Below are 15,219 nucleotides of genomic sequence, written 5' to 3'. Positions count from 1 at the left end.
TATCCCTATCTGTGTCTGCTGGGCAGGCTATCACAGTATCATGAAAATTTGGTGTGTTTGCATGAGAGGTGTGGAATATTAATGGTTAATACAGTTTTAAAGACATCTTAATATATTTTCAGACATCAAGGAAATCCATCTGCAAGATGGAAATGAACAATGAAGAGGTAATTACTAAACAGTTAATAATTCTAGCCATTAAAAGCAGCGTAGGTGTAAAAGCCTGGGGTTCATTTGAGGGACTGTGGCGGAATTGTGTGGGTTGCAGTTCCTTTACTGGGTAGGACTACGGAGCTGCAAGACGACGTCAATTCTGTTATAACATAGTAGATAATCTATAAATACATAACTCGTTCTGAACCCTTCAACCAAAAAAACTGAATTCCAAACAGCGGCAGGCCCCTCTGGGGGAAGATGGGACAGAGAAATTGTGTAGATTCCTACAGGTGATAGCTTCCACACTTAGAATAACCAAGAGCGCTCGACCCAAGGGAAGCAGGCTCTCCTCCACAGTCTTCCACCAAGTCCAGCAGAAAGACTGGAATGGGGCAGGAGACCAAAGAGAGCAGGCGTGAGACAGCTACAGGAGGCAGTGGGCAGGGCAGGTGTGTGGGGGTGGCCAGCTGGACAGATGTGCAGGAGGCAGCTGGCTGCTGCTGGGGTCTCGGCCTGGCACACCAACCACTTCCCTGGATCCTTTCCGCCTAAGAAGCAAAAGCCTTAAGTCGTTGGGGAAAGGTAGCAAACTCTTTCACTTCACTGGGACAGACAGAAGCCAAACAGGGAGAGAAATCTTCCTTATGAGGGTAGCAAACAGGTAAAGCTGCACTGCTTCAAAGAGAAGTGCAGAAGCAAAAGCTACCTCCCCACAGATAAGCCCCTGCTGGGCCCGGGGCTCTGCACAGGACCAAGCGCTGGCATGAGAACAAGCTGCAACTGCAGCGGAGGCAGGAAATAGCCTCAGGTGGCCCTCAGCAGGCACAAGGCAGGATCTGGCCGCCACTAGGGGAGGACGCACAGGTCCCCTTAAGAATGAGGCTGATGGGGCTGGTGCTGTGGCATAGCAGGTAAAGCCGCCACCTGTGACGCTGGCATCCAATAGGGACACCTTTTTGAGTCCACTTGCTGCATTTCCAATCCACCTCCCTGCTGATGCACCTAGGAAAGCAGCGGAAGATGGACCAAGTGTTTGGGCCCCTGTAGCCCACGTGGGAGATTGGAAAGAAGCTCCTGGCTTCAGCCTGGCCCAGCCCTGGCCTTTGCAGCCATCTTGGGGGTGAACTAGCAGATGGAAGATCTCTCTCTCTTGCTCTGTCTCTCCTCTTTCTCTGTAACTCAAATAAATACATCTTAAAAAAAGAAAAGAAAAATGAGGCTGAACAAGGAGAACACGCCCATCCCCTCCACCCCCACTCCTGCCACCCAAGCTAGTACTGCCCTGAGGGTAACGATGACCACAGTGAGACTCAAACTTGACTCAGTTCTTCACAGCTCCTACTCCAATAGCCTGATTAAACAGGAGCGGCTGTTACTAAGCATAAATACACTTCACACAACGTTTAGTACTCAGCCACAAATTCCAAAATACACACACAAATAGAGCAAGAAAAACATGACCAAGCCTCAAGAGATAAAGCAATCAACAGGAACAGAATCAAAGGTAACCATGACGTTGGAACAGTCAGGACCGTGAATCCAGCGTTGTGGCCCCACGGGTTAAGCCGTTGCCTGCAGCCCTGGCATCCCATATAAGTGCTGCTTCTAGTCCAGGCTGCTACACTTCTGATCCAGCTCCCTGCTAATGCGAGGGAAAGCAGCAGAAGATGGCCCAAGTACTTGGGCCTCTGCTACCCATATAGGAGACCAGGATAGAGTTCCTGGCTCCCAGCTTCGGCCTGGCTCAGGCCTTTGGGGAGTGAACCAGCTGATGGAAATTCTCTTTCTGTCTCCATCTCTAAGTAACTTTGCCTTTCAAATAAATTAATTAATTAAAAGAACTATAAGAAAGATGAAGATAGTACATGAAACAGTTCATCAGACAGATGGAAATTATAAAAAAAGTCAAAAATGCTGGAATGAAACATATGATCAGAGATGAATTATCAACAAGCTTATTGTCAGACTAGATACAGCCGAGAAAAGAATTAGTGAACTTGAAAATGTCAATAGAAATTACTCAAAACAAAATGCAATAAGAAATTAAAGTGGGGGTGGATGCTGTGGTGCAGCAGGTTAGTCTGCCACTTGGGATACCTACATCCCACATCAGAGTCCTGGTTCCTCCATTTCCTATCCAGCTTCCAGCTAATGTACCTGGGAGGCAGCAGGTGATGGTTCAAGTACTTGGGTTTCTGTTGCCCATGAGGGAGACCTGGATGGAGTTCCTGGTGCCTAGCTTTGGCCTAGTCTAGCCCTCGTAGGAGCAGGCATTTTGGAAGTGAACCAGCATACAGTTCTCGCTCTTTCTCAGTTTCTCCCTCTCTCTGTGTCACTCTGATTTTAAATAAATCTTTTTCAAAAACAAACAAACAGAAAGAATAAGAGGAAGGGGCTGGTATTGTGGCATACTGGATTAAACTGCCAATCGCAACATCAGCATCCCATATCGGAGTGCCAGTTTAAGTTCTGGCTGCTCCATTTCTTTTTATTTTTTTAAAATGTTATTTAAGGTATATAAATTTCATAAATACAGATTCAGGAACATAGTGATACTTCCCGCCCACCCCTGCTCCCACCCTTCTTCCTCACTCTCCTATTCCCACTCACAATTTTTACAAAGATCTATTTCTAACCCAGCTCCCTGCTAATGCACCTGGGAAGACAGCAGATGATGGTCCAAGTGGTTGGGCCCTGCCACCCATGTGGGAGACCTGGGTGGAGGTTTAGGCTCCTGGCCCCAGCCTGGGAAGTGAACCAGTAGATAGAAGATCTCCCTCTTCCCCTCCTCTCTCCTTCCCCCTCTCTCTGCCTTTCAGGTAAAGTTAATTTTTTTTTAAATGAAGAAGAAAATAAGGCTGAGGATGAGATTTGTGTTCTTTTGTTAATGTTGGTAACCAGAAAGCAAAGAAGCTGGACTTGTCACAGGGTCCTGTGGAAATGCCTCCCTGAGTGATGCTTTGGTGAAAACTGGGCAAATTGTTAGGTAAGCTCAGTTCTAGGAAAAATAGAAATATACAAGTGTATTTCAAATAGTTTATAGAATTAAAAGCATGAATTTATGTGTTTTTTAAAATTCATATATTTACGTATTTGAAAGGCATAGCAACAGAGAGAGAAGGAAAGACAGAGGAAGAGAGAAAAGAGAGAGATCTTTCATCCACTGCTTAACTCCCCAAATGCCACAACAGCCAGGGCTGGGCCGGGCTGAAGTCAGGAACCAGGAACTCCACCTGGGTCTACATGGGTAGCAGAGACCCAAGCCCTTGGACCTCATCTGCTGCCTTCCCAGGCACATTACAGGAAGGTGGGTCAGAAGCGCAGTGGCCAGAATTCAAACTGGCCCTCTGATATGGGATGCTGGCATTGCAACAGGTGACTTAACCCATTATGCCACCATGCTAGCCCAGCAATATGAATTAATTTTGATGCAAAAAGTTTTTTTCAAAAGTGGAAATTGTGTATTATTAAAAAATATTCATAGATTCTAAATTTATTTTTTTGTAAAAAATAAACTATCTTTAATTTTTTTTTTATTTGAGAAATAAAGAGACACACAGAGAGATCTCATCTGCTGGTTTACTCCCTATGTGTTCATAATGACCAGGACTGGGCTGGGTTGAAGCTGGGAGAGAGGAACCCAAACCGGGTCTCCCCTGTGGTGGCAGGACCCAACTTACTTGAGCCATTACCTACTGCCTCCCACTGTCTTTATTAGCAGGAAGCTGGAATCGGGAGCCAGAGCTGGGATTTGAACCCAAGCACTCCAACATGGGATGTGGGTATCCAAACCAGCAGCGTAACTGCCAGGTCAAAGCCCGCCCCTCAATTCATTTTTTTTTTAAAGATTTATTTATTTATTTGAAAGTCAGAGTTACACAGAGAGAGGAGAGGCAGAGAGAGAGAGGTCTTCCATCTGATGGTTCACTCCCCAGATGGCCACAACGGCTTGAGCTGTGCCGATCCAAAGCCAGGAGCCAGGAGCTTCTTCCGGGTCTCCCACGTGGGTGCAGGGGCCCAAGCACTTGGGCCATCTTCTACTGCTTTCTCAGGCCACAGCAGAGAGCTGGATCGGAAGAGGAGCAGCTGGGACTAGAACTGGCACCCAGGCCAGGGCGTTAACCCTCTGTGCCACAGTGCCGGCCCCAACTCATTTTGTGTTTGTGTGTGTGTGTGTTTTCTATTTTTAAAAATTTTATTTGAGAGGTAAAGTTATAGACATAGAAAAGGAGAGACAGAGAGAAAGGACTTCTATCCAATGGTTCACTCCCCAAATAGCCGCAATGGCCGGATCTAGGCTGATCCGAAGTCAGGAGCCAAGAGCTTCTTTGGGGTCTCCCACATGGGTGCAGGGGCCCAAGCACTTGGGCAATCGTCTATTCTTTCCCAAGCTATAGCAGAGAGCTGCATTGGAAAAGGAGCAGCTGGGACACAAACCAGCACCCATATGGGATGCTAGTGCTGCAGGCAGAGGCTAAGCTGGCCCCTTGGTATGTTTTTTGTTTATATATTTATTTTTATTTATTTGAAAGGCAGGGCAAGAGAGAGAGAGAGAGAAAGAGATCTTCCATCTGCTGGTTCACTCCCCAGATGCCCTCAACAGCTAATGCAGATCAGGCTGAAGCTAGGAGCTAGGAACTCCATCTAGGTCTCCATGTGAGTGTTAGGGACCCAAGTACTTGAGCCATCACCTGCTGCCTCCCAGGTTGTGCAACAGCAGGAAGCTGATTGGAAGCAGAAGCAGGACTCGGTCCCAGGACATTCTGAGATGGGATGTGGGTAAATCTATTGCACAACACCACCTACCCCTAACTTCATACTTTCGATTCTATTTTTCTGTGAATTTTTTTGAGATAGCATTGTATTACATTCTTTTATCAGAAAAGTAAAATGATGCACTCCAAATGTTTTTTTTATTTGACAGGTAGAGTTACAGATAGTGAGAGAGAGAGATAGAGAGAAAGGTCTTCCTTCCCTTGGTTCACCCCTCAAATGGCCGCTACGGCCGGCGTTGTGCCAATCTGAAGCCAGGAGCCAGGTGCTTCCTCCTGGTCCCCTACGTGGGTGCAGGGGCCCAAGCACTTGGGCCATCCTCCACTGCCCTCCTGGGCCACAGCAGAGAGCTGGACTGGAAGAGGAGCAACCGGGACTAGAACCGGTGCCCATATGGGATGCCAGCGCCATAGGCGGAGAATTAACCGAGTGAGCCATGGCGCCAGCCCCAAATGTTTTCATTTTGTCCCCACTTCCTCCCTTACTGAGTCAATCAAATGGATCTGACCCGCTTGGCCTCCCTTGCTCAGAGCAACTAAAACTCTGGGGCCTAAAATAGCATAAATGATCTTGCTCTCTCATATAGGTTTCACATTTCAAAACCTTTTCCAACTCTTTTCCCCTTTCTCATAAACAGGCTGACTGCTGGGTGAGTGTCAAGGCATACCGGAGCATCCTGGTCCATCAGGTACGCGCCGTGGCCTTGGCTGATGGCCTCTCGGTATTCGCGCTGGGCTTCTTCCTTCTCTTTAATCTGGAAAAGATATTTATTTATTTATTTAAGAGAGGACAAAGAGAAAACCCCCAACTGTTAGGCCTGGGCCAGGGCAAAATCAGGAGCCAGGAATTTGATCTATGTCTCTGTCACACAAATAGGACTCAACTACCTGAGCCATCCCTGCTGCCTCCCGTGGTGTGCATTAGCAGGAAGCTGGAATCATGAGTGCAGTCGGGACTTGAACCAGGCACTGTGATATAGGATGCAAGTGTCCCGTATGAAGTGGCATATTAATTGCTGCTCCCAAAGTTTATTTTAAATTTAATAATTTTTTAATTACTTCCAACTGTATGCTAATCCTTAAAGACTAAATCAACTCTAATTCCTTTGGTACACTTTTTCTTAGAAACTTACTACAATAGCTTTCATTGCAGCTAAACTTTCTCTTTTTAAATTTTTTCCTTATTCATTTTTATTTATTTGAAAGGCAGAAAAAGAGAAAACCTTCATCTGCTGGCTCACTCCCCAAATGCCTGCCACAGAGAGTGGCAGGCCAGGTGGGAGCCAGGAACTGAGAACTCCACCATGTCTCTCCTGTGGGTGGCAGGGACCCAAGTACTTCATACACCATCAACTGCTGCCTCCCAGGTGCATATTAGCAGGAAGCTGAAAATGGGAGTGAGGCTAGGGCTCAGACCAGGCACTCCAATATGGGAGTCCTGACTGGTATTTTTTTTTTTTTAAAGATTTATTTATTTGAAAGGCAGAGTTAGAGGCAGACAGAGAGAGGGAGAGAAAGACAGAGATCTTCCATCCGCTGGCTCACTCCCCAAATGATTGCAATGGCTAGGGCTGGACTGATCCAAAACCAGGAGCCAGGAGCTTCTTCCAGATCTCTCAAGTGAATAAGGGGCCCAAGTGCTTGGGCCATCTTCCACTGCTTTCCCAGGCATATTAGCAGGAAGCTAGGTCGGAAGTGGAGCAGCTGAGACTTGAACCAGTGCCCATATGGGCTGCTGGCACTGGAAGTGGTGGCTTTATCTGCTATGCCACAGCTCTAGCCCCCTAACTGGCATTTTAATGGTTGTAACACATGCCTGCCCCAGCTTGACTTTTTTTTCAGATTTATTTATTTGATTTTTTAAAAAATTTATTTGACAGGTAGAGTTACAGACAGTGAGAGAGAGAGACAGAGAGAAAGGTCTTCCATCTGTTGGTTCACTCCCCAAATGGCTGCTATGGCTGGCGCTGTGCCAATCTGAAGCCAGAAGCCAGAAGCCAGATGCTAGGTGCCTCCTCCTGGTCTCCCTTGCGGGTGCAGGACCCAAGCACTTGGGCCATCCTCCACTGCTCTCCCGGGCCACAGCAGAGAGCTGGACTGGAAGAGGAGCAGCCGGGACTAGAACCCGGCGCCCATATGGAATGCCGGTGCCACAGGCAGAGGATTAACCGAGTGAGCCATGGCACCAGCGCCTGGCATTTTTTTTAAGACTTATTTATTTATTTATTTGAAAGGCAGAGTTACAGGCAGAGAGAGAGAGGAGAGAGAGAGAGAGAGAGAGAGAGAGAGAGAGAGAGAGAGAGAGAGAGAGATCTTCCATCCGTTGATGATTGCAATGGCTGAGGCTGGGCTGATCCAAAACCAGGAGCCAGGAGCTTCTTCCAGGTCTCCCAAGTGAATAAGGGGCCCAAGTACTTGGGCCATCTTCCACTGCTTTCCCAGGCATATTAGCAGGAAGCTAGATCAGAAGTGGAGCAGCTGAGACTTGAACCAGTGCCCATATGGGATACTGGCACTGGAGGTGGTGGCTTTATCTGCTATGCCACAGCGCTGGCTCCCTAACTGGCATTTTAATGGTTGTAACACATGCCTGCCCCGGCTTGACTTTTTTTTTTTTTTTTTCAGATTTATTTATTTGAAAGTCCAAGTTACAGAGAGAGAGGAAGAGCGAGAGATTTTTCTATCCACTCGTTCATTCCCCAAAGGGCTGAAATGGCCAGGGCAGAACCAGGTGGAAGCCAGGAGCCAGGAACTCCATTCTGGTCTCCCATGTGAGTTGAAGGGATCTAAGCACTTGGGCCATCTTCTGCTGCTTTCCAAGGTGCTTTCCAAGCAGGAACTAGACTGGAAGTGGAGCAGCCAAGTCCTGAACTGGAGCTCATATAGGATGCTGGCGTCACAGGAGGCGGCTTAACCTGCTGTGCCACAACATTGCCTGCCACACTCTCTCCCTAGCTTGACTTTTTTTTTTTTAAAGATTTATTTATTTTATTTTAAAGTCAGATTTACAGAGAGAGAAGGAGAGGCAGAGAGAGAGAGAGAGGTCTTCCATCTGCTGGTTCACTCCCCAGGAGCTTCTTCCCTGTCTCCTATGAGGGTACAGGGGCCAAGGACTTGGGCCATCTTCCAGTGCTTTCCCAGGCCACAGCAGAGAGCTGGATCAGAAGTGGAGCAGCCAGGACACAAACCCGCACCCATATGGGATGCTGGCGCTGCAGGCGGGCACTTTACCTGCTATGCCACAGAGCCACCCCCCTCCCCCAGCTTAACTTTTACAGCAGGGGCTGGAAAATAGATTTTTGCAAACATACAATTTCCCAATGCACCTGTTTTAAACTTCTGATACTTAAATCACCTTTTTGAGAAGTACCTAAGCACAGAATTTGCAGGACACTGACAGCTTAAGACTGGACAGAAACCAGCTAAGCAGGGAGGGACTGGTTCTTCCAAGAATATTTTTGTTTTAGGAAAAGACTGATCCCCGGCCTTGTAGCCAGCAGGGCTCTGGAACAAAGATTTGGGGAACTGGGAAATCGGAAGCCGAGGGCAGTCACAGAGCATTTGCCCCCTTACCTCTCCTACTATGTGCTTCCCGTTGATGAATGCTTCAAAGCCACACACCGCTGCTTTGTCATCCAAAGGAAAGATATATTTTGCCTCAATAGGCACATGACTCTGATTCGTGTATGTCTGAAAAACAACAACCTGACGAAGAGAAAAACCCACATGCTGGATGAGACTCTGAACAACATAGAAATGATTGCACATATTTGTTTCCCATTCCTTACGTTTTTAGCATGTCCCTCAAACTCCCAGCCCTGGTTTCAGCCGCCACGCACTCCCACATGGAGGTGCAGACTCCAGGTGCTCTGATCAAAGGCACTGGCTGCACATTCAGGAGCTCATGCCTACCTGGTGGAAGTCTCAGCTACACTACAAACAGTCCCGTGCACACTGTGGGCTGTGATTCCTCCTGAGTGTCAGGTGGCCCAGAAACTACTCAGGTGCTCCTGGATTTATCACGGGGTCACATCCCACTACCAGGGGTAGGGAACGTCCAGCCCGTGGGCTGCATAACGCCCATGAAATCATTTGGTCTGGCCCTGCCAAGGCAGCCACAGGTGGGACTTTATATTCAATAAATCTATAGCGGGTGAATTATTTTTTCCCCAAAGATTTATTTATTTGAAAGTCAGCGCTGGCCCCAACAGGCAAATTCTCTCTCTCTCTCTCTTTTTTTTTTTGTAGTATTGTATTTATTTATTTTTATAGAAATATTTTATTTAATAAATATAAATTTTATAGGTACAACTTCTGGGTTATAGCAGTTCTTCCCCCCATACCCGCCCTCCCACCCCCAAACTGTCCCATCTCCTATTCCCTCTCCCATCCCATTCTTCATTAAGATCCATTTTTAATTATCTTTATATATAGAAGACCAACTCTATACTGAGTGAAGATTTCAACAGTTTGCACCCACATAGACACACAAAGTATAATGTACTATTTGACAAGTTCAGAGTCGGTGAACTCAAGGGGCTTCCATAGCCTAGACAGCTCATAGCAAGAGTTTCGGGTGATTGCTGATGTCATAAATAAGAGTGCCAATTATTACATCAACAACGGGAGTCACTGGGTACATGCTCCCTACGTAGGATCTCTGTCCTTAATGTGTTTTACTATGAAACTTAAAAACACTACTAGTCGAACAATACCCTATACCTTGTGCGGTTGTGTGAGTGCAGCCTGTTGAAATCCTTGCTTAGTATATACTAAGTTGATCTTCAGTATATGAAGGTAATTGAAAATGAAACTCGATGAAGGGTGGGATGGGAGAGGGATTAGAGAGGGGAGGGTCACGGGAGGGAGGGAGATGGGGGGGAGCAACAATAATACAAAAGTTGCACTTTGTAAATTCACATTTATTAAATAAAAAAATAACTATATAACAAACAAAAAAAAAGAAAAAAAAGAACTTAATACTTTACCCTTTTAGTATTTTTTATGTTCTACTTAAAACTGTTGGTTGAACTCTGTAATTAATACACAATTATTCTTAGGTGTTTAATTAATGCTATAACTAGTACTCAAACAGTACTTTACACTTTGTGTTTCTGTGTGGGTGCAAACTGTTGAAATCTTTACTTAATATATGCTAAATTGATCTTCTGTATATAAAGATAATTGAAAATTAATCTTGATGTGAATGGAAGAGGAGAGGGGGTAGGAGAGGGGAGTGTTGTGGGTGGGAGGGAAGTTATGGGGGTGGGAAGCTATTGTAATCCATAAGCTGTACTTTGGAAATTTATGTTCATTAAATAAAATTTTTAAACAATGAAAAAAATGTACTATTTGAGTACTAGTTTTACCGTTAATTCTCATAGTACAACTCATTAAGGGCAGAGGTCCTATATGGGGAGCAAGTGCACAGTGACTCCTGTTGTTGATTTAACAATTGACACTTTTATTTATGACGTCAGTGATCACCCGAGGCTCTTGTCATGAGCTGCCAAGGCTATAGAAGTCTCTGGAGTCCACAAACTCCGACATTATTTAGACAAGGCCATAGTCAAAGTGGAAGTTCTCTCCTCCCTTCAGAGAAAGGCACCTCCTTTGATGGCCTGTTCTTTCCACTGGGATCTCACTCACAGAAATCTTTCATGTAGGTCATTTTTTGCAACAGGCAGATTCTTAAGTTGATAACTTTGCATAGGCCACAATGATGTTACAAATATCCAAATGGCCCTTGGCAGAAAAAAAGGATTCCCACCCCTGCAACCCATGGTAAATTAAAAATATCCTAAGTAGAAAATGCACGTAACACGCTCGCTGCACACCCCGGCTCAGCAACACACTGCACTGCTCTTTTATTGAGTGGGAACAGCAGCCACCGCCACTTCCCCACATCCAAGCCAGGATTGGACTGCACAGCATCAGCCGGAAAGATCCTAATTCTAAATTCCAGACAGGGTATCTACTGATCATTAAAAGTCAAACTTTCATAAAGTAGAGAAATTCCAAGTTGAGCCATCCTAATCAAGACTGTGTGCATTCCACCCCTACCCGGCTCTGCCCCAGTCACCGTTCAGGTCTTGGTGTCCCCTCTCTGAGAGGTCTCCGGGGCTTTGCCCCCTCTAAGCAACACGCTGGGGTCTTTTCTCATCCAGCTCCACATCTCTTCTTGCCATGACTCTTCCAGAAGCAAGTCCTTTCCCATTCCTATCTGCCAGTTCATCTTTCTGTATTTGATGCTGCGATGTGGCCCCGGACATCCCCTTTGGGCCAAGACTTCTCGGAGTGTGGCCTGCTGAGCTCCTGCCCAGAAATCGACCTGGCGAAGCATACACTGCCCCCTGCCCCCTACCCCGGAACGGCCATATGCAGCGACTAGGACTGTGGAGGACAAAGGCTGACCCCTTGCTTCAGTCTACATCATCCCTGAAGGGCCGCCTGAGCCAGAGCTCCCCCGAGGTCACCAACGACTGCCATGCTGTGTCCCACTCTTCACTCCCCCTGCCAGGCCCCGCCTCTTACAACACTCCCTTACAGGTGTTGCTCTCCTGGGTCACTTCCCAACAAGCCTCCTGTCAACACAGGACTGCCCCTTCTGCTCCTCTGCCAGACACCTCCCAGAGGCTTCCGTCTGGCTCAGAGCAAGGCAGCACGTCCTATGCCCTGACTCAAGCCTCCCCCTTGCTCTCCGCCTCCACCCCCTCCCACTCTCCCCCTTCCCGCTGCTCTGCCACAGTGGCCTCCTTGATGTCGCTTGGCCCCTGCAGGCTCCCACCTCAGGGCTTTGTCCACACCATTCCCTCTGCCTGGAATGAGCATCCCCGGAAGTCCATTCAGTTTACCTCCCCACTTCCTTCATGTCTGTAATTAGATGTCACCTTCTCAGTGAGGCCTTCCTCACTGTCCTGTTTGAACCTTCAAACCCCGCCTTCCTATGCAGCTCCTACACTCCCCTGCATTGACTTCTCTCTTTGGCATCCATCACCATCCATCCTGTTAGGTATTTTACTCATTTATCATGTCTGTGGGTATGCTCCATGGGGGCAGCCCCTCCCATGTACTGCCCAGCAAATCACAGTTGGCCAAATGGATTTTAGAGATGCACATGGTTGGTTTAGCTCATGCAACGGCAATCAGATTCTTATGATGTACACCTATTTGGTTGAAGCACCATAAAACCACAAAGAACTTACCTGGGCTACAAAGTCTATTATTCTGCCCTTGATGTGAACATTCTCAAGAGGAATCAAATTCCCAGAGGTATCCTGAAGACCAGCCTGGGTGTTGCTGGAAGCTTGGGTGTCTGGCAACTGGTAATCTGTGTGTTAGAAATGTCAGTGTTGATTTTCATTTTCACTTTATCTTATTTATTTATTTATTTTCATTTTATTTGAGAGACAGAGAGACAGTCCAAGATCTTCCATCTACTGGTTCACTCCCCAAATGCCTGCAATGGCCAGCCCTGGGCCAGGTGGGAGCCAGGAGCCAGGAACTCAATCCAGGTCTCCATTATGGATGGCAGGAGCCCAATCACTGGAGCACCATCACTGCTTCCCGGGTCTGCATTAGCTGGAAGCTGGCGTTAGGAGCCAGAGCTGGTTATTGAACCGGGTACTCTGATATGGACGCAAGTGTCTCAACAAGCATTTTAAGTGCTAGGCCAAATGTCTAAGCCAAAAGTTAAATTAAGCACAAACAAAAACACAGAGTCTTCAGACTCTCTCAATGAGTTAGCTGAAGCATTCATTTGGCTAGCTGCACTCCCTAGTTATAATAGTGAATTAATCAGTCACTATTATTTATCGTGCCACAAAAGTATTTTGGAGCAATATGAAACCTTCTAGATATTCAATCCAAGGAAGGCTAAATCAAACTCCTACTGTAGTATAATAAGTGCTATAAAGATATGATATGGTTAGATACATAAACACATACTGTCTTTTTTTTTAAGATTCATTTAATTTATTTAATTGAAAGAGTTACACAGAAAGGAGAGGCAGAGAGAGAGAGAGAGAGAGAGAGAGAGAGAGAGAGAGGTCTTCCATCCATTGGTTCACTCCCCAGTTGGCCGCAACGGCTGGAACTGCATTGATCCAAAGCCAGGAGCCAGGAGCTGCTTCTGGTCTCCCATGCGGGTGCAGGGGCCTAAAGCCTTGGGCCATTTTGTACTGCTTTCCCAGGCCATAACAGAGAGCTAGATTGGAAGTGGAGCATCCGGGGCTTAAACCGGTGCCCGTATGGGATGCCAGCACTACAGGCAGCAGCTTTACCAGTTATGCCACAGCGCCAACCCCAAAAATACACTGTCTTGCCAGCTACTTCCTTTAATGATTTCCAGAGAAAAAACTGGAGTCAGCTCTTTGAACAGACATGAACTCACACATTTCTAATAAAAAGAATTTGATCACAGTCCAAAAGTTCATGAGTCTTATACTCCTGTTAATCCATACTATAAAAGCTTGGGACCCTTGGCCAGCGCTGCAGCTCACTTGGCTAATCCTCTGCCTGCGGCAGCGGCACCACAGGTTCTGGTCCTGGTTAGGGCGCCGGATTCTGTCCCGGTTGCTCCTCTTCCAGTCCAGCTCTCTGCTTTGGCCCAGGAAGGTAGTGGGGGGATGGCCCAAGTGCTTGGGCCCTGCACCCGCATGAGAGACCAGGAGGAAGCATCTGGCTCCCGGCTTTGGATCAGCGCAGCGCCGGCCATAGCGGCCATTTGGGGGGTGAACCAATGGAAGGAAGACCTTTCTCTCTGTCTCTCTCTCTCTCTCACTGTCTAACTCTGCCTGTAAAAATAAATAAATAAAATTAAATAAAATGAAAAGCTTGGGACCCTGATTTTCTGAGAAGCTGTCATCCCCTCATACACACGTACTGCTAGTAACACACCGCCACACATCACAATCCATGGGACCCCCTCACTTTTCCTGTTGAGTTCCCATGGCAACACTGATGCAGACAGTGCTCTCATCTCCATCTGGGAGAAGGCAAAGCTCAGAGAGTTCATGCGATCTGTTCAAGATGGCACAGCCTACAAAGTGGTAGGGTTCACCCACAAACCCTAACTTGATTCTAAAGCTGTGCAGACTGGGTATTCTGTCCTCCCTGCTTCACTGGGACGTGGTCTGAGTTTGTCTCCCAAAAGGTTTTGTGCTGGGAGCTTGGCCCCTGGTGTAGTGATGCTGGGAGGTTGTGGAGCCCTTCAATGTGGTACCCAGTGGGAGGTCACTGCTCTCAGAAAGGACTAAAGTAGCTCTTGTGGGAGTCCTGAGCTCTCTCTAGAGCAGGCTATTAAGAGTGAACCCAGGGGCTGGCGCTGTGGTATGTTGTGTTAAGCTGCTGCCTGTGGCGCTGGCATCCCATATGGGCACCAGTTTGAATTTCAGCTGCTCCACTTCTGATCCAGCTCCCTGCTAATGCACCTAGGAAAGCAACGGAAGATAGTCCAAGTGTTTGGGCCCCTGCTACCCATGTGGGAGACCCAGAAGAAGCTTCTGGCTCTTGACACAGTAGCTATTTGGGGAGTGAACCAGCAGATGGAAGATCTCTCTCTCTCTCTCTCTCTGTAACTCTGCCTTTCAAATAAAATAAATAAATCTTAATAAACAAACAAACAAAAAAACCCAGCCCTGGCCGGCGCCGTGGCTTAACAGGCTAATCCTCCGCCTTGTGGCACCGGCACACCAGGTTCTAGTCCTGGTCGGGGCGCCGGATTCTATCCCGGTTGCCCCTCTTCCAGGCCAGCTCTCTGCTATGGCCCGGGAAAGCAGTAGAGGATGGCCCAAGTCCTTGGGCCCTGCACCCGCATGGGAGACCAGGAGAAGCACCTGGCTCCTGGCTTCGGATCAGCGAGATGCGCCGGCCACAGTGGCCATTGGATGGTGAACCAGCGGCAAAAAGGAAGACCTTTCTCTCTGTCTCTCTCTCTCTCACTATCCACTCTGCCTGTCAAAAAAACAAACCAAAAAAAAACCCAACCAAACAAACAAACAAAACCCAGCCCTGACTCACTCTCTGACTCCCTGTTTTGAGGTGTGATTGCTCACATAAGCTCCCACCATGATGCTGTTAGGCCTCCTGGGACCACCCAACCTTGTATTTTAGCCCCCACACCTTGAGCCAAACAAACTTCCTTTCTTTATGAAGTTAGCCTGCCTCAGGAATTTCACAAAAAATGGCCTAATCCACATCTTCCTGGTAAACTTCTTGTACTGGGACATTTAGAAATGGCTCCATGGGTTTTAGGATTGGCTATGCTCTGACAAGAATGAGTTCAACTTGG

General features: G+C 47.2%; 1 protein-coding gene across 1 annotated transcript in view; it reads right to left on the bottom strand.

Moving 5' to 3' along the window:
* The window catches only part of PARP4 (poly(ADP-ribose) polymerase family member 4), a 93,929-nt gene that overhangs the window by 38,767 nt on the left and 39,943 nt on the right, over positions 1-15,219 (bottom strand). Inside the window, 3 exon segments of the mRNA XM_062194495.1 lie at positions 5,597-5,683; positions 8,502-8,633; positions 12,134-12,258. Coding sequence (XP_062050479.1) covers positions 5,597-5,683; positions 8,502-8,633; positions 12,134-12,258 — 344 coding nt within the window.

This window comes from Lepus europaeus, chromosome 6, assembly GCF_033115175.1.
Source record: "Lepus europaeus isolate LE1 chromosome 6, mLepTim1.pri, whole genome shotgun sequence".
Taxonomy (NCBI): Eukaryota; Metazoa; Chordata; class Mammalia; order Lagomorpha; family Leporidae; genus Lepus; species Lepus europaeus.
Note: the sequence above shows the minus strand (reverse complement) of the source record. Positions and strands in the feature narration are given on the sequence as shown.